The sequence below is a fragment of the Thamnophis elegans genome, chromosome 15, assembly GCF_009769535.1.
Source record: "Thamnophis elegans isolate rThaEle1 chromosome 15, rThaEle1.pri, whole genome shotgun sequence".
Taxonomy (NCBI): domain Eukaryota; kingdom Metazoa; phylum Chordata; class Lepidosauria; order Squamata; family Colubridae; genus Thamnophis; species Thamnophis elegans.
Genome location: NC_045555.1, coordinates 10084201 through 10105838, shown reverse-complemented (window position 1 = coordinate 10105838; position 21638 = coordinate 10084201). Strand labels below are relative to the sequence as shown.

Sequence of the window (21638 nt, the reverse complement as noted above, 5' to 3'; positions counted from 1 at the left end):
ACCATGGGGGTTTCTGGCAAACCACCATCTGCTGAGTTTGAAAACTGTAATTTTAGAACAAATAAGGATAGTGATAAGGGTAAAGGTTCCCCTCGCACATGTCTGCTAGTCGTTCCTGACTCTAGGGGGCGGTGCTCATCTCTGTTTCATAGCTGAAGAGCCAGCGCTATCCGAAGATGTCTCTGTGGTCATGTGGCCGGCACGACTTAACACTGAAGGTGCCCAGCACACTGTTCCCAGCAAAGGTGGTTCCTATTTTTTCTACTTATATATTTACATGCTTTCGAACTGCTAGGTTGGCAGAAGCTGGTGCAAGTAATGGGAGCTCACTCCGTTATGTGACACTAGGGATTCAAACCGCCGAACTGCCAACCTTTCTGATCAACAAGCTCAGCATCTTAGCCACTGAGCCAGCACGTCCCTACAAATAAGGATAGTGATAGGAGGGGGAAAAACCAAATTTAGGCCTAACTTTGAGAGTCTCCTTTGGAGGAAGGTTATATAAATGAATTCTTTCCCAGTGTTGGAAGAAATGTCCTTCTGGTTTCGGCTCCAATTGGGGAAAAAGACACTGGAGACATGGAGGCTGCTTGGAAAGATGTGTTTAATGTTGGACAGGAACACATGGCTTGATGAGCCCTGAACAGAAAAGGTGATCACATGCTTCAATGTTGGTGGAGAAGAAGAGAAGGGAAGGGTGAGATGCTGAGACCCTGGTTTTATCCCCTCTCTGGCCTTTGATCTTGATCTTGTATTCTGATTGGTTGTCAGACTCCCATGGAGCCATACAGGGGCAACTCTCTAGGCTGCGTTTTGAATCCAGGTTTGGTTGAGCTCTCAGATGCCATGTGGCGAGTTGGGTAAAGTGCCAATATTATCATGCCTTAATCCCATCACCCTGGAGCTGAAGTGAAGAACTCTTTATTATGTAAAGGGACTAGCTTGGCCTTCTTAATGGCCCATTGACAAAAGGGGGGGGGATGGGCAGGAAGCTGCAGGCAGCTATTCTGTCTTTTAAAACATGTTTCTTTCTTTTCACATCCAGAGAAATATTCTGCCTTTTCAATATTTCCTAGGATATTTCATTTTTCTGGGAGAGGGCTGGGTGATAACTTCCTACACCAGCAAGGAAAAGAAAATACATTGAAGCATAGTTTGAGGGCAGGAATGAAAGTAATTTGAGTAAGTACAAAGTGTCCACAGTTGTCCAATAACTCCGAAAAGATGTTTCACCCCCTTAGATCTAATTACTGCCAGCTTTCAGCTTTTAGGAGAAAGCATGTTTGAAGGTTAATTTACTTCTCTTTTTTTTTAAAGCACCAATGTGGGTAAGACCACACACTGATGTTTGCAAGCAAGTGATGTTAATAAAACTGTTAACTTCCCCCCCCCCCCCGCTTCCTTGTGTGTTATCGCTGGGCTCATCGGGGAGAATTACGCTTATAAACATGGAAATTTCTTCTTGCTGCGAAAGAGAACACACACAGATTTCTACAGATCAGAGCTGCGAAAGGAAAAACAAAAACCAGCCAGAATTGCAATTTTTCTTTCCGATTATTTGACAGAATAAGGTGGAAGTTTGATTGTGTCAGCTTAACTATGAGAAATGGATGATATTATCCTGAACTTAACGTTGACTTTAATACCGGGAGGGAGAGGTAAATTCCCCAGCATATCAACTTTTATTTCAGATAAAATTTTCCATCAGATAGGTCTGCCTTTTCTCTCTCTCGCGCCTGCTCAACCTCTCCCCTTTTTGCTTTCATAAAAAGTAATTTCTCTCTCTGTCTTTTTCATCCAGGAGTTGGAAACATTTCCCCATTAAGAACCCTGATTGCATTTCCTACCCCTTGGGATAAAGTTAATGGAGGAAGGAAAACCATACGAAGGTCAGAAGGTTTTGTGCGTCAGTGCGCGCGCGTTGATACAGATGTGCCAGCACTTTAAAACTCTTCCAATGTAATTGTAGCTATTATGGGATGCCCTGCATGACATAGGTTTTACAAGCACTTTTTATAATGTGAGCCTGAGTTACATAAAAGATTCTGGCTGGCTTAAATGGATTGAAAAAAGGGCGGGAGAAATTCAACAAGGACTAGCCAGAAAGAGGAAAAGGGAATTTTCATAGTCAGATATGGCTTTCTTCTGTGGCAAGTTGTGGCATCCTTCTCCTAGAAATATGAAATATTTTAGGAAATATTAAAAGGGTGGAATATTTCCCCTAAAAGGGAGGCAGAAACTCACACCACCCCCTCTCTGTCAATGGACCATTAAGGCCTGGGCCAGACTATTATACATACATAACAAAGATCTACCTCCTTCAGGCAGAGCCATAGGAGGAATTGCCCAAAGCCCCGTCATTACATCATCACCCAGCAAGGCTCAATCAAGCCTGGGACACAGACAACTTATAAAGTTACCCCGGCATGGTTCCATGGGAGTCTGACAACCAATCAGAATACAAGTTCGAATTCAAAAGCCCAGAGATGGCATAAAACCCAGGCACTCTCAGCGTCTCTTCCTTTTTTCCCAGGACCTCAAACCATGTGATCTGGTCCATCATTAAACCATCTTTCCAAGCAGTCTCCATGTTTCCGGCGTCTTTCTTCCCACTTGGAACTGAACCCAGATGGGCATTTCTTAAGGTGACCTGATTTTCAGATTGGTAAAGAGGGAAGGGGGGGGGGGGGCGCTTGATTAAAAAATTTATATTTTGTCAAAAGGTCACAAAAGGAGATTACATGACCCCAGGACACTGAAACCAACATAAATACGAATCTGTTGCCAAACATCAAAATTTTGATCACGTGACCATGAGGATGCTGCAACGGTTGCTAAGTGTGAAAATGGTTGCTAAGTGTGAAATATGGTCATCAGTCACTTTTTTCAATGCCATTGTAACTTTGGTCACTAAACCCATTATACCGCCAAAAGCGGGACATCTGGTCACCTTAACTATCCCCCCCACCTCTCGTTCTCTTTTTGGGGGGGAAGTAGGAGAAAGGACAAAAAGGAGAAAGAGGGAGAAATGGCTGCAGGGAGAGCGGCGCCCGAGAGAAGCGGGCAAAAAAAACAACAACAACGTTCCGACGGCTGAGCCGCTTGGCCCGGGACCGAGCCTCCTCCTTGCCACGCTGCCGCCGCCAGAAAGCCGTTGCTCTCCCTGCAGAAAATGGCGCATGTCGGCGCGCGCACACGCACACGCAGGAGGGGAGGAAGCCTCACCCTCGTCGGGCGCTGTGAGCAAGCCGAGCGGAGAGAGGGAAACCACTGCCCTCTAAAGGCCACATCGGGAACGACATTTCAGAGAAATAAAAACTTTTTTTTTTAACGGCGTCCTTTTTAAAGTTGATTTTCTTTCTTTTGGAAAATCGGGACTTTTTGAACATGCCGCGGGACACGGGACAAATTATTAAAAATCGTGACTGTCCCGCCAAAAGCGGGACGTCTGGTCACCTTAGCATTTCTTCCAACAATTCCTTCCCTGTGAACCCTAAGTTGCTGGACAGAGCAAAATCTGTTGGATTTGCAGCTACGTATTCAGCCTGGGGCTCCCCTATTTCAGTCCAACCGCAGGGAGCTTTTCCACCAGACGAAATGTTCCCTTTTAAATAAGAAATGCACAGCATTATTCACAGCATTGCAATTTAAACTGTTAGAATAAAGTTAGCGATTTTTGCCAAAGCCCAAGTATCTCTTCTGTCATTGCTTCCCTCTCCCTTTCTTCCTCCTTTGATTTCATTTATACAAACTTGTCACAAAGGAATATAAAACTCAAATGCCTCCTTGATATCTGATGCACTGTCTCCTTTAAGTGGCCATGACGTCCCTGGGAAATGTCCAGCGGTGGGTTTCACATTTTGTTACCGCCGGTTCGCAATGGGCGCATGCACACCTTCTGCCCATGTGCTTTGTGCACACTCGTGCCTTCTGCGCATGCATCCAGCCTTAAAAATGTGCCTAATTAAGACAGCATAGCCGGGGCAGGCCAACCTGCGATTTCTGCTACCAGTTCGGGCAAACAGGTCTCAACTGGCTGAATACCACCTCTGGAAACGTGGTAGAAACCATCTTCCATTGTATTTCTCCTTTCTTTTGCTTCCCTGGTTGAACCGTTCAGAGTTTTTGGGGGTGGGCAAATCAAGAAAGATGTGACACACATCCGACCGGCTTTGAAAATCCTAAAAAAAACCCAAAACTTCCCTGTCCCTCTGTTAAATGCTTTTCGCTGTTCTTAAAGGAAAGGAAGCAATGCTAAAAAAAAATTCCATTTTTTACTTAGCTAAGCCTTAGGAAAGGGCACATTGTCACTGACAATGTGATCCCAAATGCCCCTTTATGTGGCTTTATAAAGGCGTTCAGCTGTCAAACTAACCTTTTTGTTTTGGAACTGTGGCACACACATTTCTTTTAAGTAAATCTTGCTTGCTCTTTTTTCTGTTTATACGTATTTTTGGCCATGTTCACAGTGCACATAGTTGAAAGTTTCTTTTAAGCTGTTTTTTTTTTAAATTCTTTGCCTTTTTTTTAACATCTCACCCAGCAGGTGAGCTGTTCCGCAATGCTTAAAACAATTCATTGAAAAGCAAGGATATGGAACGTAACCTGCCAAATTCTTAAGAGTATAATTTGAACCTGAATTTGGACATCAACGCAGCGGTAAAAGCTCGGTTTAGTCACGGTCAGATGCAATTTTAATTCAGAAACATGTGCAAAAAATAAAACATTAATTTTTTTTAAAGGATAACTCATCCCTTTAGTACTCCTTTCTTAACTCATTATCCCCCACAAATCTGTAGTTCAAGGCAAGGTCTGTTACCCACGGAGAGACAAGTGATGGGCGGGTTGATTCACTATATAAAAAAAGGATTGAGCAGCTGCTTTTCAGTTGTGTCTTTTCCTTCTCCCTCCCGCCCCCCCCCCCCAAATATTTGCATTAAGCTCACCGGCCAAAAAATGTTTGTACTCTCCGCCTGAGGGAAGTAGTTTGAAATGAGGACCAGCTGCTTGTCCGCAACTGTTTATAGGAAGGCTGTGTTTGAAATGATTACATTTGCTGGGTTGAGCGGAGGGCGGACTCCAAACCTTGCCTAGGGAAGGATTCAAAGCATATGCTTGCAAACACGTTCAGATGGCTTATGCACATTGCAACGATCCGTGTTTTCTTTAGCCAAGAATTGCTGTCTAAGCACCATTTGATTGGGTTCACACGGCACACTGAAAAGCACCCCTTGGGGGAATGTAGTGAGTCTATAAACTTGGGGTTTTTCCCCTTCCATCCCCCCCCTATTCTTAAGTGTCCTACAAGATAAGGTCCCTGGAGGCATTTAATAATACACGATGTATTATTTTTTACTCATGATGGTTTATGTCACATGAAAGCCACTTGATAAAGGTTATTTATTCTAAAAAGCAGGACGTAGTTCAAATAAAATTTCCAGCTTAGGAGCCCAAACTAGGTTTCAATTCAAAAGTAAAATGCGGTTACGTTGAAATACGTGAAGAATATTTTGGCAATTTTAATTCAACCTCACCGATCATTCTTTTTGTGATTGTCAGATCTGTGAAGAATAGAATAAAACAGAATGTATAACAGAAGAATAGAATAGAATGCAGAATAGAATAGAATAGAATAGAATAGATTTTTTTATTGGCCAAGTATGATTGGACACACAAGGAATTTGTCCTTGGTCTACACTGTGCTCTCAGTGTACATAAAAGAAAAGATATATTTGTCATGAATCATAAGCTACAACTCTTAATGGTAGTCATAGGGTACAAATAAGCAATCAAATCATACTAGGAAGCAATCAATATAAATTGTAAGGATACAAGCAACAAAGTTAGTCATAAGTGGGAGGAAATGAATGATAGGAACAATGAGATTAATAGTAATGCAGACTTAGTGAATAGTTTGACAGTGTTGAGGGAATTATTTGTTTAGAATAGAATTATTCTATTCTATTCCTTATTCTATTCTAGGAATGATGAGATAGTAATGCAGATTTAGTGAATAGTTTGACAGTGTTGAGGGAACTTTGTTTAGAATTATTATATTCTATTCTTTATTCTATTCTAGGAACGATGGGATTAATAGTAATGCAGACTTAGTGAATAGACAGTGTTGAGGGAATTATTTGTTTAGAATTATTCTATTCTATTCTTTATTCTATTCTATTCCATATTCCATTCTAGCAATGATGAGATGAATAGTAATGCAGATTTAGTAATTGGTTTGACAGTGTTGAGGGAACTTTATTTGTTTAGAATTATTCTATTCTATTCTTTATTCTATTCTAGGAACGATGGGATTAATAGTAATGCAGACTTAGTGAATAGTTTGACAGCGTTGAGGGAATTATTTGTTTAGAATAGAATTATTCTATTCTATTCTTTATTCTATTCTATTCCTTATTCTATTCCTTGTTCTATTCCCTCCCCTTCTATTCCTATTCTATTCCTATTCTATTCCTATTCTATTCTTGTGTGTGTAGCGTGTCTTTTGTTGTCTTGTTTCAGGGCAGCGTGGATCGCCTCTGGCAGAGGAGCTGAGGCCGCAGAGCATGCGAAGGGGGTGATGGTGGTCCCCACCCGCATCTTGAGTGCAAGTTCTGCTTTGTTTGGCATGGCCACCCCAAAAGAGGCCTTCATTTGGGTTTGTTGCCCCTTCATTCTTGCAGCAGCCTCTCCAACTCGGTCACTTTAAGGCGTGTCGGACTTCGATTCCCAGAATTCCCCAGCCAGCTTGGCTGGCTGGAGAATTCTGGGAGTCGAGGTTCACACACCTTCAAATGGGAGAAACCACTCTACAAGTTTTTTCTGGCATGGAGAAACCCATTTTCTGTTTTTGCAGATGATGGGAGCTGAGAAATGTAGGCTGGCACATGGGACCTGTAGTCCCGCTTCTGGAAGAAGGAGAACGCAAGTGATTATACTTGGAAACCAATTCATAAAAATAAAGCTATTCTATTCTAAATTATATTCTGCTCCTTATTTCTATTCTATTCTATTCATTTTGCTCCGCGGCATCACTTCTTCTCACACTCCTCCCCCTTCCCCCCGTCTTCCGTATTTAGATGGTCTCTCCCGTCGTCCGGGGCGCGCGTAGACACAAACCTCCCGCTCCATCTTCCTCCCCCGGCACGCGGATGGTCTTTCCCACCGCCCTCCTTTTTCCTCTTCCCCGAGCGCGCAGGCGCGGCGTGGCCTCCCGCTCCATACTTGGCGATGCCCGGCGAGCGGCCCTCTGATTGGCTCGGGGTGGCTGGAAAGGGGATGGGAGGGGGGAGGAGGAACAATGGGCGGGGCTCCTCCCCGCGCGACGCGCGCGCGCGCTGGCTGACCCGGATGTGCAACTGCTAGGCAACGGCGGAAGTGGCGAGGGGGGAAAAAAAAAGGGAAAGGAAAGGAGAGGAGGAGGCGGCGGCGGCGGAGGAGGAGGGCGGCCTGCGGCCTGGCTCAGAGTTCGGAGAGCCTGGACGGAGGGACCCGGAGTCGCTGCCGTCACTGCCGTACACCGGCGCCGTTTCCGCTCCTGGTGCTGAAGAGGGCTCGGCCCCACAGGAGGAGGCATCATGGTGAGGGGAAGTCGCGGCTGTCAGGGCCGCTGAGGCGGAGGGTGGGGTGTGTGTGTGTGTGTGTGAGAGAGAGAGAGAGAGAGAGAGAGAGAGTGAGTGAGGGGAAAAGGGCCGCCTCCGCCAGTAGGGGGCGCTTCCTCACTTAAGGGGCGTCAAGGAGGAAGGATGAAAAGCGAGTGGAGGCCGACCAACCTGGGAACTACAAGCCCCATCCTCCCCAGCCAGGTTGCGTGGGGAGTCCTGCTGTATGTGCGGGAGGAAGGGGGGCTGCCCTACTGGTCCTCCCCCAATCTGTGGGTTTACACGGTTTCTGTCCAAGGAATGGGGGGGGGTGTTGGGGTTGTGTGTTTGGCTTAGCAGGAGGGTCTCTGACAGTTTGGGGTTCTTGGGGAGGGAGGGAGGGGAGGGGGCTGTGGGGCAGGGATGGGGCAGGGAATAAAGAGGAAGAATTCTAGAGGAAGGGGAGGGAACAACTCTCTTCACCATGTGGAGGTTTTCAGTAGAAGCTCCCCTGCCTTTGTTTGCTGTTGGCCTCTCTGGCTGGGTTGACAGGCCTTAAGAGCAGGGAGGGGAGAATTTAGGACTATGAAAACGCCTCCCTCCCTTATATCATCTCCTCCCCCCCCTCTCTCATGTCTCCTCCTTTCCTTCCCTCCCTCCTTCCCTCTCTCCTAGTGGTTAGAATGCAGTATTGCAGGCTAACTCTGCCCCACTGCCAGCAGTTCAAACCTTCCCCTTCCCTCCCATTCCTTCCCTCCCTCTTCTTCCTTCCCTCTCTCCTTCTCTCCCAGTGGTTAGATTGCAGTATTGCAGGCTAACTGCCCCACTGCCAGCAGTTCGATCCTGATCTTCCTTCCTTCCCTCTCCTTCCTTTCCTTCCCCCCCCCCCCCCCAGCTGCTATGTTAAATTGGAGCTGTCTTAAAGCAGAGGAGCTGTGCTTGGCAGGAAGTTAAGGTTTATTTCTGATACGCAGTTGAGGAAGACCTGTAATTATAGCCAAGTCTGGCCTGAGAGAATAAGTTACAGAGCGATGAGGGTGTTGGGACACAAGAGACATTACTGTGATGCTTCCTCCCCCCCCCTCACCTCATGGGTTTGACATAATCAGCAATTGTGAGGTAATTTCATTTGCTGAGGTTTAAAGTGATGGGGAGCGGAGGAAGGATGGGGGAATCGGCTGATGATGAAAAGTGGGGGAGCAACAGAGATGGAATTATAGGCCGAAAAGAAAAAAAAATGCCTGTGTCTCCTTCAATATTGTTTTGAGTGGTGGAGAAAGGGAGTTCTATCTGGCTGGGTGGAGTGAAGAAACAATGAGGTTGGAGAGGTGAAAGCAAGCCCAGATTTCCAAAATAAAGATTGCTTATCTTTCTCTGCTGCTCAAAATGTCAGTCCAGATTGTAAGTTTTTCAGGAATGATAACAAAGATGGATAAAATGAGAGAAACACACATGGCAGATCTGGAAGAAGTCAAGAGGCTGAGTTTGAGAGATCTCCCCATAGTTGTAGGAACTTTAAGTAATCTTAGAGGTGATGGTGGTGGTGGAGGAGAAGAAAGGGGAGGGGTATCAAAATTGTCTGGGCAGGGAGAACGAGGAGGTATTGCTGTGAAGATACATTTTTTCCCCTCTCATTTCTTTTTTTTCTCCAGGAGAGAAATAATAGCCTATATAAACTGAGGGTAAAACCCTCAGTTTCTCAGAGAAATAAAAAGGCTTTGGGGAGCCTAAACGAGATGCTTGCATTCAGCTGTTGGGTCGGCTTCTATGGTACCAGTGGCTGGAGTGGCGAGGGGGAAGATGTATTGGCCTTTGTCTGCCTGAGTTGGGGCATGGGCTGTGAAGTACAGCTGATGAGAGGCACCATATAATGGGAATACAATATGCAGTGTGAAAAAATGAGGTCTGGCTATTTCTGGGGGTGGGAGGAGATCTCTCATCACGGGGCTAATTGTGAAAAGGGGTCTCTTGTGGAAGCAATTAGTTGAGCAGGCTTCTAAGGTAGATACTTCTCTGGTGGGCAATGGGTGGAACTCGACGGCTCTGAGATTCTATTTTGAAGTAAGATTCCGCAACTTAAAACGGCTCTCCAGTTGGGAGAAGGTAGCTTCTTTGTGCCTAGTGGACTTAACAACTTCAGCAGTTGGGAATCGGTGTGAGGAAGGCATTGGTCTAATTTCGAGTGTGTTGTCTTGTTCAACGAAAGATAAAGTACGAGCCACGGTGGCTCAGTGGTTAGAGCGCAGTACTGCTGGCTGCTTCTGCTGACTACTGACTGCCTGCAATTTGGCAGTTCAGATCCCACCAGGCTCAAGGTGGACTCAGCCTTCCCTCCTTCCGAGGTGGATAAAATGAGGACCCAGATTGTTAGGGGCAGGAGGCTGACTCTGCAAAACCGCTTAGAGAGGGCTGTGAAGCGGTATATAAGTCTAAATGCCATTGCTATCCTTTTGTAGTTTGTGGGATTCAATAGAGGCACAAGATGAGTCATTGAATCATGTAGGTGGGGTTGTGGCTGTGGCCTGTGTACTTGCAGGAGCACCTGACACCTTTCAGCTGACGTGGTGCGTCTTTCAAAGTGGATTTGGCGCTGCTTCTACCTATGTTCCCAAAACATAAACCCACCTTGTTGATCAATACGGCTTGCCACTCAACCTAGTGAGTCACAAGCCAGTCCGATGCAGATCTCTCCAGCTTGCATGCCCAGAATGAAATGCTGCTTGCCTGGGGCAGTTCCCTTAATTAATGGCCGTCACAACAGGAAGTGCTCCAATTTAAAAAAAAACCTGGAAGGCCTCGTGCTGAATAGAATTGTCCTTCTAGTTAACTTGATTTTGCTGGGAGCGGCGGCAAGTCCCCCATCCTCAAGAGTTGAGGACATGGCACGGCATGTTCCAGAGCCAACCGGAAGCGTATTTGAATGCTTGCAGAATTCGCAACAAGCCGTGGGTATCCGTATCGCAACGATGCACTTCTTTGGTTTCAAAGACTTTACCCACAAGTTCTGCTTATACGGGCTTGCGGGCCACTGCTAAGGGTAGCAGGAGCATACCGTGTGTGTTAGGACGGTAGCAATTACTGTACAACCCTTTTAAAGCTGCTGGTGAGCAAACGATTTGATAAAAGAACCAGGAAGCATATTTACAGAAAAAAACACAGAGCTATCTGTTGCGGCAGCTTGAATCGAAACAAACCTAGCTGCCTAGGATTACATTTTTTTTTTTGATCTATATAGTTTGTTTTGGGGTTCAAACCGTCTGATCCCTTCAAACCCATGCCTGGCTTTTCAAGTGTTTCTTGAAGTTATGAAATGACTTGGCGCTCATCGTGCCTCCTGGGCCAAGCCTCGTTAGAGGCCTTGCCCATCTTAATTTCCTTTCCGTGCCCTCTGGTCAGGCTTTTGTTAGCTTGCTTGTTCCTTAGTGGCTGGCACTCTGGGAACCAGTCTGACTTCAGGTGGCCCGTTTAATTCCTGGTCCGCTTGCGAAGGAGGGAATCGCTTAACCGCCATGCCCATTAAGCCTGCCTCAAATGGAGCAGGCTTCCCCTCCTCCCTTCAGAGCAGTTGAGAAGAGGGTTATTTTTTCCCTTCCTGGAGGCTTCATAGCGTGGCAGAGTTCTGTTTGCTTGTTTTGTGGGTTAGGCTCTACAATGCTGGTGGGAAAACCAGCCTAACCTCCACCCCAGAGTGGGGGAGGGAAAGCACATTAAAGTTCAGGCATGGCCCGCTGCGGGGTGTGCATTTTCAGTTGCAGTAATATAGCCATTCTTGCTGAGCACTAAACATAACCATAAGGTGTAGGGCTGCCCTATTTTTAGAGCACTTGTGGTACTGTACTTGCTCCTTTTGGAAGAGGAGGTGAAGTGCCACTTCTCTTCCAACAAGCTGATTTAGCAATTGTGGGACAGAGCCAGCAGCAGAAGTGGGGCGTGGTTTCCAAGGGACCAGCGGCAAAAGGAGTGGAGTGGGGTGGTGGGATATTTTGCTGTCAACAGCCCGTGCTTAAACCTCCCCGGTCTTCTCCCCCCACCCGCTTCCCTTGCCACTTTGGTGTTTTAAAAGGCTTGTGTTTTTCCCCTTGCTCAGCCACATTTCTGGATCCAAAAAGGGTTTTAATGAATTAAAAAGCCCGGGGGGCTCCCACGGGGGGGGGGGAAATATAGGGTCTCGCGTGCGTGTTCTGTGGGTAGAACATTCAGAAAGACCTTCCTACTGGAGAGGTGTTAAGCCTACTTGATCCGTAAAGTTTGAAGCCCGGGAAGTAACTGCGAGCGTAACCAGTTTCTGTGGGATTGAGGGCAACGTCACATTTATTTATTTTTAATAACAATTTGAGGGGCAGGTTCTAAAACGGGCACCTGTAGGAGAGCAAGCGGGCCCAGGAGAGTCAAAGAATGAAATGGCTGCTTTTCAGTATTTATTTAGTTAGTCACGCATGTAAAAGATAACAGGTATAAGTATAAATTTAAATGTGAACACAGGAAATGAGTACGAATAAATGGAGGCGGTAGGACAGGGATGGAAGGGCGCTTATATACACCTCCTTTAAGGAAGCTCTTAGGAATGAGGTGAGGTCCACGCTAGGCAGTTTGACGTTAATGTTATGGGGGTTTGGGGATGTAACCACGGAGTCAAGTAGAGCATTCCAGGCGTTGACCACTCTGTTGCTGAAGTCGTGTTTTCTGCAATCGAGTTTGGAGCGGTTTACCTTGAGTTTGTATCTATTGTTTGCCAGTTTATTATTGAGGTTGAAGCTGAAGTTGTCGTTGACAGGTAGGACATGGTTTGACTTTGTACCTCATGTATATAAAACCCCCTCCCCCTGAATCCTCCACTCCATTATCAAAGCTCCCCAAATTTCTGGCCCTACCCATTCAGGCTACAAAGAGGCAGCCACCCACTCAGGTCAATCTTACAGGTAGATAGCTTCACATGGACGCAGGCCTCCCTTTCTGACGATTTGGGGAACACTGCTGCTGGTACTCCAGTCTGAACTGGGGTAGACAGGGAATGTTGCACGTCCCATCCCCTAGGGCAGGGGTCAGCAACCTGCGGCTCTGGAGCTGCATGTGGCTCTTTCATCCCTCTGCTGTGGCTCCCTGTCACCGGTTGGCTCAACAATTGATAGGGCTTTCAGTTAGGACAGGTAGAGGAAAAAGGATGCTGCGCTAGGAGGAGACTTTATGGTGGGGGAACCGGACTTCTGGTCAGCTTCACAAATGAATGTGGGGCTTCTGGTTAGGACCTTTGTGGCTCTTTTGAGTGTTTATGGTTGCCGACCCCTGCCCTAAGGAGATTCACCTGGTGGGACCCAGAAGAAGGGCTTTTCTGTGGTGGCCCCCTCTCTCTGGAACATTCCCCTAGAGAATGATGCCAGACGAAAGGAAAAGCTAAAGAACAGGGGTCGACTTGGGAATAAGGCCACATGTGGACGGTGAATGGCCCCTCCCATAGAGAATAAAGAGGAGCGAAAGTGGAGTGGAGTTTGCAGGAGACCATTAGTTCGCTCAATTGGTTTCTGACTCTCCAAGACTCCTTGCCAAGTTCTGCAGATAACGGCCTGGCAGCTCTCCAAGCCAGAGAAGGTCTGTGACTGTAAATCCTCCCTTGAAAGACGTTGCTGGATGTGAATGAGCAGAATTCACAGTGAATTAATAAAAGAGGTTTTTGTGGGGACCAGGAATTTGCTTCAGGCTCTTGGGAAGCCTCGGTCAGAACGCCCTCAAAGCATCCCCATGGTTAGAAAAGCTGGTTCGTCCATGTCTCCTTGTTTTGGTGCGCAATCACCATTGAACTCTGTGGTTGCTTTCTTGGTTTGCTAGCGGTTTTAACTGCCATTATTTAAAAAACTCACTAAGGTTGACCTGAGAGCACCCCAAGGCCTGCCTTGCAGCCCTCCCCCCCATTACTTACAGGGAGAGGGGCCGCTAACCCAACAAATTATGTCCATGAACTAGAAAAAGCTGAGATAAATCAGAAGGCTCCTCTGATGTCAGAAAAGATGGTTAACCTTTAGCCACAAGAACAACAACTGGTAAAAGAGTCCCCAACCTTTTCCCCAAGAGACTGAATTATTGGAGAAGCTCGTGGGGGGTTGGTTCTGAGGTCTAAATTCAACATTCAAAGGCCCCTCTGTGGACTCTGTACTTAGAGGTGGTCTCTCTCCAGGTTCCTCCTTAAGAGGGGGGGGGCTTTCACAAAGATTTTGAGGGTGATAATTAAGCTGGTTGGCAGTTCGGCAACCTAGCACGGGGGATGGCGAACCTTTTTGGCACCGAGTGCCCAAACCGGAAGGGGCGTGCATGTGCATGCCTGTTTTTTGGCTGTTTTTCGGGCTGTTTGAGACCATTTTCATGCCGTTTTTCGGGGGCCATTTTCAGGCTGTTTGTCGGGCTGAAAAATGGCCTGAAAACAGTCTCTTTTGGGGGGCTGTTTTCAAGCCCTTTTCCGGCACTCCGGCGCCTGCAAAGACCAGCTGGCTGGCATGCATGTGCGCACCGGAAAGCAGATAAGCAGCTGGCAACAGCACGCATTCCCACAGAGAAGGCTCTGCATGCCACGTCTGGCACATGTGCCACAGGTTCGCCATCATGGTCCTACCAGTAAAACATGCAAGTAGAAAAATAGGAGCCACCTTTGGTGGGAAGGTAACAGCATTCCATGCGCCTTTGGGAGTTGAGTCATGCCAGCCACATGACCACGGAGACGTCTTTGGACAGCACTGGCTCTTTGGCTTTGAAACGGAGATGAGCACCGCCCCCTAGAGTTGGGAACGACTAGCACATATGTGCGAGGGGAACCTTTACCTTTAATTAAGCTGGAGGTTGCAGCCAGTGTAAATCAGCCGTTTGGTCAGCCCTTCCCTTGCTTGCTGGCCATTAAAAGGTTGACACCCTGATAGCCACTTGAAAATTAAGCAGGCATTTCAATCCTACTAAAAATAGGCCAGAGCGATGGCTTCTCTGCTTTCCTTCTCTGTTTTCTGTGCTTTATTTCCCGCCCCCCTTTTTTTTTCTGCTAAGCTTCCTCATTCTCTGGTTGGAAGCCGCCACTTTCTTGAGGACTCTAGGGTGGGGCATTGCAACCGAGTCCTGAATCATCCTCGTGGCTTCCCCTCGCACTGCCTTGCCCTGTTGTGGCAAACTCTGGGAATTGGAGATGACCCTACCTGCAAACCTGAGCTTTTAAAAGCTGCGGAGCCTGGCTGCTTCCGTAAGGATCAGCAGGCAGAAGTCGGAACATGAGGCGGCCAGCTTTTTTTCCACTTGCTTGTTCTGCTGCGGCCTCGGGGCTCCAAGGCCGAGCAGAATTGGGGAATGAGGTGCCTCCGAGTCTATATTGAGACTTGATATAGGATACACCTCCGAAGGATGGCAGGATGAGGAGCCGAGGACAGTCCTGCCCGCCTGCACTTCCTCCTTCCAGCGTAGAAACTGCCCAGCCCAGCAGAAGATCTGTAAATAAAACTTCCCTGATAAATGTTCCAGAGTATCCTGTTGTCCTGCCCTCCTGCTTTTTCCTCCCCCCACCTCTTCTTTTTTGGCTGACGGGGTTATGGAGTTGAAAATCGATCTCTCCTTATCTGCTCCCCCCCCCCCCCCCGGTTTATTTTTTGCCCCAGCGCCTAGCAGAAATAACCTGCCTGTGTGTGGTTTGGAGTCCTGCTCTTGCAGGGACCTCTGGAGCAAGAAATAACCATTTCAGGCCGCAACAGGAGGGAAGGAAAGCAAGAGAGCCAGCTTAGCTTGTAGGAGAGATTCAGGCTCCAGCAGCTTTCTCATGTCATAAGGTTAGGTGGAACTGGAATCTCCAAGTCCGTATAATTCTGTACAACCGCACCTTTGTCTGGTTTGCCAATTGCCCAGTGGCAGGTAGGACAGCGCTCCAGAGAGTTAACACATCATTGCCCAGAGGGTCATTGGTTGCCCTCTCCCCTCTTTGGAAGAACTTTATATCTCCCGCTGCCTTAAGAAAGTTCAAAGCATTGTTAAAGATTCATCTCATCCTGGGCACCATTTTTTTTAGAACTATTACCATCTGGCAGACGGTAAGGTAAAGGTTCCCCTCGCACATACGTTCTAGTTGTTCCCGGCTTTATTGGGTGGTGCTCATCTCCATTTCAAAGCCACAGAGCCAGCACTGTCCGAAGACATCTCCGTGGTCATGTGGCCGGCATGACTCAGCGCCGGAGGCCCACAGAACGCTGTTCCTTTCCCACCAAAGGTGGTTCCTATTTTTCTACTTGCATTTTCACGTGCTTTCGAACTGCTAGGTTGGCAGAAGCTGGGACCATAACAGGAGCTCACTCCGTTACACGGCGCTAGGGATTTGGACCACTGAACTACTAGGGACGCGGTGGCTCAGTGGCTAAGACACTGAACTTATCGATCAGGAAGGTTGGCAGTTCAGCGGTTCGAATCCTGGCAGACGGGATAAAAAAAAAACAAGGATCAATGGGCTGAAAAACAGCTTCTCTCCCAGTGCGGTAACTATATTGAATTCTATGGTATAGTGCAATATTAATGCAATACCGGGTTTTCAATTCAATTATATAGAACGTGAAGGAGGTGTCTTTGTGTTTTTATTTTTATAGTTATAATGTACACTGAAGAAGGCATTTAATTTCATTGTATGATGTGCAGTGACAATAAAGTAAACGAAATGAAATTCCAGAATGCTAGGTGATTGGGAGAGACACAGGTGGTTCTCGAATTACAACGGCTCATTCAGAGTTTACTACGGCACTGAAACTAGTGATTTGGGAATGTTTTTTTCACTGTTACAACCTTTGCGGCATTCTCAGGGTCAACTGATTCACATTCAGACGCTGGGCAACTGGTTCATATTTACATATTTGCAGTGTCCTGGTGTGTGTATGTGTGTCGTGATCACCTTCCTACAAGTAAAATCTACGGGGGAAGCTGGATTCACTTCGCAACTGGGTTACTAACTTAACCACGGCGATTCGCTTAACAACCGTGGCAAGAAAAGTCGTAAAACGGGGCAAACCTCCCTTACCCAATGTCTCACTGAACAACAGAAACGTTGGGCTCCATTGTGGTTATATGGTGAGGACTAACCTGTAATAAACTTGTCCCAAGTGCTTTTTTGTCCTGTTTTCAGGAGGCAATGGACTCTCTTGGGTTTTTTCCCCCCCTTTCAAGATGTTTCACTTCTCATCCTATTTCGCTTCTTCATTTAAAGCAATCCTTCTATTCCCCATCATCCAGTCAAGAGCTGAAGAAGCTTCTTGGATGGAGAAGTGAAACGTCTTCAAAGAAAAAAAACCAGAAAGTCCAGTCGCCTCCTGAAAAAATAAAAAGCTCCTTTGGGACAGCCAGGACCGGGATGACTGAGAATTTCCACAGGCATCTGTAATAAACTTGCTAGCAATTGACATTTTCACTGAAAACCTCCCTGGGAGAAATTGCCCCCAAAGGCCTGAAGAATTTCTTCACTCTAGGAGATAAGAAAATGGACAAGAGATGAGGGATAAACCTAGAATCTATATATATAAAATGTGTGCGCGCGCTCGTGTGTGAGTGTTCCAGCATAACTCTGTAACGCCTCGAGCAATTTCAACCAAACTTGGTACACAGATGATTTACTCTCTGGAAACAAATACTGTGGGGTTAAGACACCCCTAACATCCCCCTGGGTGTGTGTTCTGTTAAGATACAGCCTGTTGTGCCTTAAAATGGCTTCTACTGTACTGCTGTAAAATGGCTTCTACTGTGCGGCGCAGTGGAGTTGCCACGGTAACAGCTTCACAGTACTCCACAAGGGGGCTTCCTCTGGTAAGGGGGAAAATCCAACATTAGAAATTATGTTTGGTCCAGACATTTCCCGCCTATAAATAAATGCTTGGGCAACGCCAGGTTATATGGGCTAGTACTGTTTAATACAGGAGTTGTTCTATTAAGAACTAGTATAAAGTATAACCTAGAAATGGGCAAATTTTACTTTTTTCACTTGGAAATTATTTTATTAATGATTTGAAAATAGAAGCAGAAGTTAGAAATGTAGATACGTAAACAACAAGAATGGAATAATAAATATCGAATAATTAAGCTACGTAAGCCTTATGATGATTTGGAGGATAATGGTTATAAATGTGATCTGTATAGGACATGTATCATGTTTGATCTTATCAATTGATTGTAGAGAAAACTGAACAGAGGGTTTAACTAAATAATGCAAATTTCTAAAATAAGGATAAGTGAAGACAATGGCAAATAGGATCTGAAAACAATAGTCATAATTATTGTGTGTATAAGATTTACTACCTGTACTTAAAAGAGGCTGTACCAGGACAATACACTTGTTGTGAATATAGAAATTTTATATACAACTCAAGAAAATTGTACTACTACTACTACTACTACTACTAATAATAATAATAATAATAATATCATCATCAACAACAACAACAACACCAGCAGAACTGCAAAATACTGCGCTACTCGGGACATCTTATATAAGAAGGTACTTGGTTGATACCTAGGACGCTGGCAGCAAACTGTATCAAGCATTAGCACCAGTCAGTGGTATTTGTGACACATCTTTAAATGTTCGGTTGGCTGAGTTTCTTGTTTAATGAATAAGGTACATAACAACAACAACAATAATAATTTCTCCACTCTGCATTTCCCTGCTCACCTTCGCCCACAGGAACCTGCGCAAAAAAGCCACTCAGAGTTATTTTACTGAGGTAGTAGGCAGCTGTAGAAATCCAATATATATATATATACATTAAAAATGCTTTGCTTTTAAAGCAGAGACGGAACCTTGGCTTGTAATATTTAATAACCAGCTTCCCAACAAGCTCTAAATTCAAGCTACCGCCTGCTTTGAGAGATCAGGGTGGGCAAAACTTTGGCCCTAAACCTGTCAGCTCTTTCCTATAAGGAAATGTCATTTTTGGAGTGCTTTCCCCGTGAGTGAAAAGATCCTCCTCCTGCGCATTCATCTACCCCATGAATGAGGAAAGAGAGGCCCAAAGCGGCTGCTTGGGCAATAAATATTTTCCTTGTATGTTGTAATAGAATAGAATTCTTTATTGGCCAAGTGTGGTTGTACACACCCGAGGAATTTGTCTTTGGTGCATATGTTGTCAGTGTTCATAAAAGAAAAATAAAATACATTCATCAAGCATCATAAGATGCAACACTTAGTATAAGTCATAGGTTACTAATAAGCAACCAAATCGTACTAGGAAACAAAACTAAAATTTAAGGATACAAGCAACATGGTTATAGCCATAAGTGGGAAGAGATAGATACTAGGAAGGATGAGAAGAATAATAGTGATACAGTCTTAGTAGATAATTTGACAGTGTTGTGGGGATTAGTTGTTTAGCAGAGTGATGGCATGGGGGAAAACTGTCCTTGTGTCTACATGTTCTGGTGTGCAGTGCTCTGTAGCATCGTTTTGAGGGTAGAAGTTGAAACAATTTCTGTCCAGGATGCAAGGACTCTGTAGATATTTTCACAGCCCTCTTTTTGACTCGTGCAGTGCCCAGGTCCTCAATGGAAGGCAGGTTGGTGCCATTGTTTTTTCTGCAGTTCTGATTATCCTCTGAAGTCTGTGTCTGTCTTGTTGGGTTGCAGAGCCAAACCAGACAGTTATGGAGGTGCAGATGACAGATTCAGTGATTCCTCTGTAGAACAGAATCAGCAGCTCCTTGGGCATTTGAGCTTCCTGAGTTGGTGCAGAAAGAACATTCTTGGTTGTGCTTTTTTGGCGGCGTTTTTGATGTTGGGTGTCCATTTTAGGTCTGGAGATATGATAGAACCTAGAAACTTGAAGGTCTCTACTGTTGATACTGTGTTGTCTAGTATTGTAAGAGGTGGTCGTATAAGGCAGTTTCTCCTAAAACCCACCACCATTTTTACCATTTTGAGTGTATTTAGTTCAAGATTGTAGATGCCCTCAGAAGCACGAGGGTTTCACCACAAGCCCAGAAAGGCAGGTGTTGTGTTTTGATGAGGTTGTTACAAAAAGGAGAGCATCTGGTGTAGGGTTTCCTGCCTAAGCAGGGGGTTGGACTAGAAGATCTTCAAGGTTCCTTCCAACTCTGTCATTCTATTCTGTTCTGTTCTATTCTTCATTACAATATTTATTCTATGCTATTCCATTCCATTCTAATGTAATCTAATCTAATCTTCCCTGGCCCTCTTTTTAAAAGCAGATTTTTCTATGGGAAACCTCATTGACCTCGACTGCAGCTTTGCAAGGTGGAACCGATGCTGCTGTGTTAAAGAAGAAAAAACGGCACGAAGCTTTTGAGATTTGATCGGCTTACGAGCATTCATCATTTTTAAAAATTTCTTCTCCTCCTTCTTCTTCTTCTTCCAAATGGAGTTTTCTGGGCAGCCTTTACGGTTATTGACAAGCTCTAGTCTTCGTCTTTCTTTTAAGTGGCCCAGCTTCCTGCCCAGCACCATCAGCCAGAATATTTCGCTGAAAATAAAGAAGACGGATTCCATGTAATTTCTGTAGAGTTGGCACTTCTCATTTTGAAGTCTTTTTTTGGGGGGTTTTTTTTTGGTATGCCTGCCCGGTGGCCTGTATTGCTTTTCTTCCTTCCTTCCTTCCGTTCGTTTTCAGTATTTGGCCCTTCACATTTTGCAAAAAGAGAATTCTATTTATTCTGAACACAGCAAAGGCGGCTTTCTGTTTTACGTAGCCCAGTCACCCTCCTTTTTTGGAGGCAAAAAGACAAAAATGACTTTAAAGTTTTTGTGGCTAAGGTGCTTTTCGTTGACTTTTCTCTCTGGAGTTCCCTATAGCCGCTTTCTCTACTAGTTTGAAGGATGCAGCTGCTTGAGTCGAAAGGCTGTAATTTGTTCAGGCCATTCTCCTGTGGGGAAGATACCTCTGGCTGAGAAGTAAAGCGAGCTAAAACGGGAACTCTATCAGAGGGGAGAGGTAAAGGGAATGTTTCCGTTTAAGCTAATTTACGGCCCTGCTGGTACCTCAAGGACATTTCTTGCTCTTGTGAGAATTTACTTCTGAGGGGCTTGGAGTCATCCATCTATCTATGTGGTCTTGCAAGTCAGCTGTGGGCCTGTTTGGGGGGAGGGCGTTCTTCTCCAAAATGGCTGAACTGGAGGTTCCTGAAGGGAAAGCGTAGGGTTTTTCCATCAGCCTGTTGGAAGAAATGTCCTTCTGGGTTCGGCTCCACGTGGGGAAAAAGGCACTGGAGACATGGAGGCTGCTTGGAAAGATGGTTTTAATGGTGGACAGGACCCACAAGGCTTGAGTCCTGAACAGAAAAGGGGGATCACATGCTTCAACAGAAAAGAGAAGGAAGGGCTGAGATGCTGAGTCCCTGGTTTTATGCCCTCTCTGGCCTTTGATCTTGATCCTGTATTCTGATTGGTTGTCAGACTCCCATGGGGCCATGCAGGGGCAACTCTCTAGGCTGCGTTTTGAATCCAGGTTTGGTTGAGTTCTCAGATGCCATGTGGTGAGTTGGGTAAAAGGGCCAATATTATCATGCCTTAATCCCATCACTCTGGAGGTGAAGGGGAGAACTCTTTATTATGTAAAGTGGACTAGCTCAGGCTTTAATGGCTAATTGACAAAGGGGGATGGGCAGGAAGCTGCAAGCAGCGATTCTGTCTTTTAAATATGTTTCTTTCTTTTCACATCCAGAGAAATATTCTGCCTTTTCAATATTTCCTAGGATATTTCATTTTTTCTGGGTGATAACTTCCTACAAGCCCCTCCAGTTTTCCAAGGTGCTGCCTGCCCTTTGGAGGAAAGGAATACAATAACATTGAATAACAAGAGTTGGAAGGGACCTGGGAGGTCTTCTAGTCCAACCCCCTGCTCAGGCAAGAAAACCCTATTATCATTTCAGACAAATGACTCTCCAATCTCTTCCTAAAAACCTCCGGTGTTGGGGCACCTATAACTTCTGGAGGCAAGCTGTTCCACTGATTAATTGTTCTCACTGTCAGGAAATTTCTCCTTAGTTCTAGGTTGCTTCTCTCCTCAATTAGTTTCCACCTGTTGCTTCTTGTCCTGCCCTCAGGTGCTTTGGAGAATAGCTT

General features: G+C 45.7%; 1 protein-coding gene across 1 annotated transcript in view; it reads left to right on the top strand.

Moving 5' to 3' along the window:
• Positions 1–7372: 7372 nt before the first annotated feature.
• Positions 7373–21638, top strand: part of CAPZB (capping actin protein of muscle Z-line subunit beta) — a 54637-nt gene continuing 40371 nt past the window's right edge. The window contains exon 1 of the mRNA XM_032232105.1: positions 7373–7577. Within this exon, the coding sequence (XP_032087996.1) occupies positions 7575–7577 (3 nt within the window). The 5' untranslated portion in view covers positions 7373–7574. The remainder of the gene's footprint in view (positions 7578–21638) is intronic.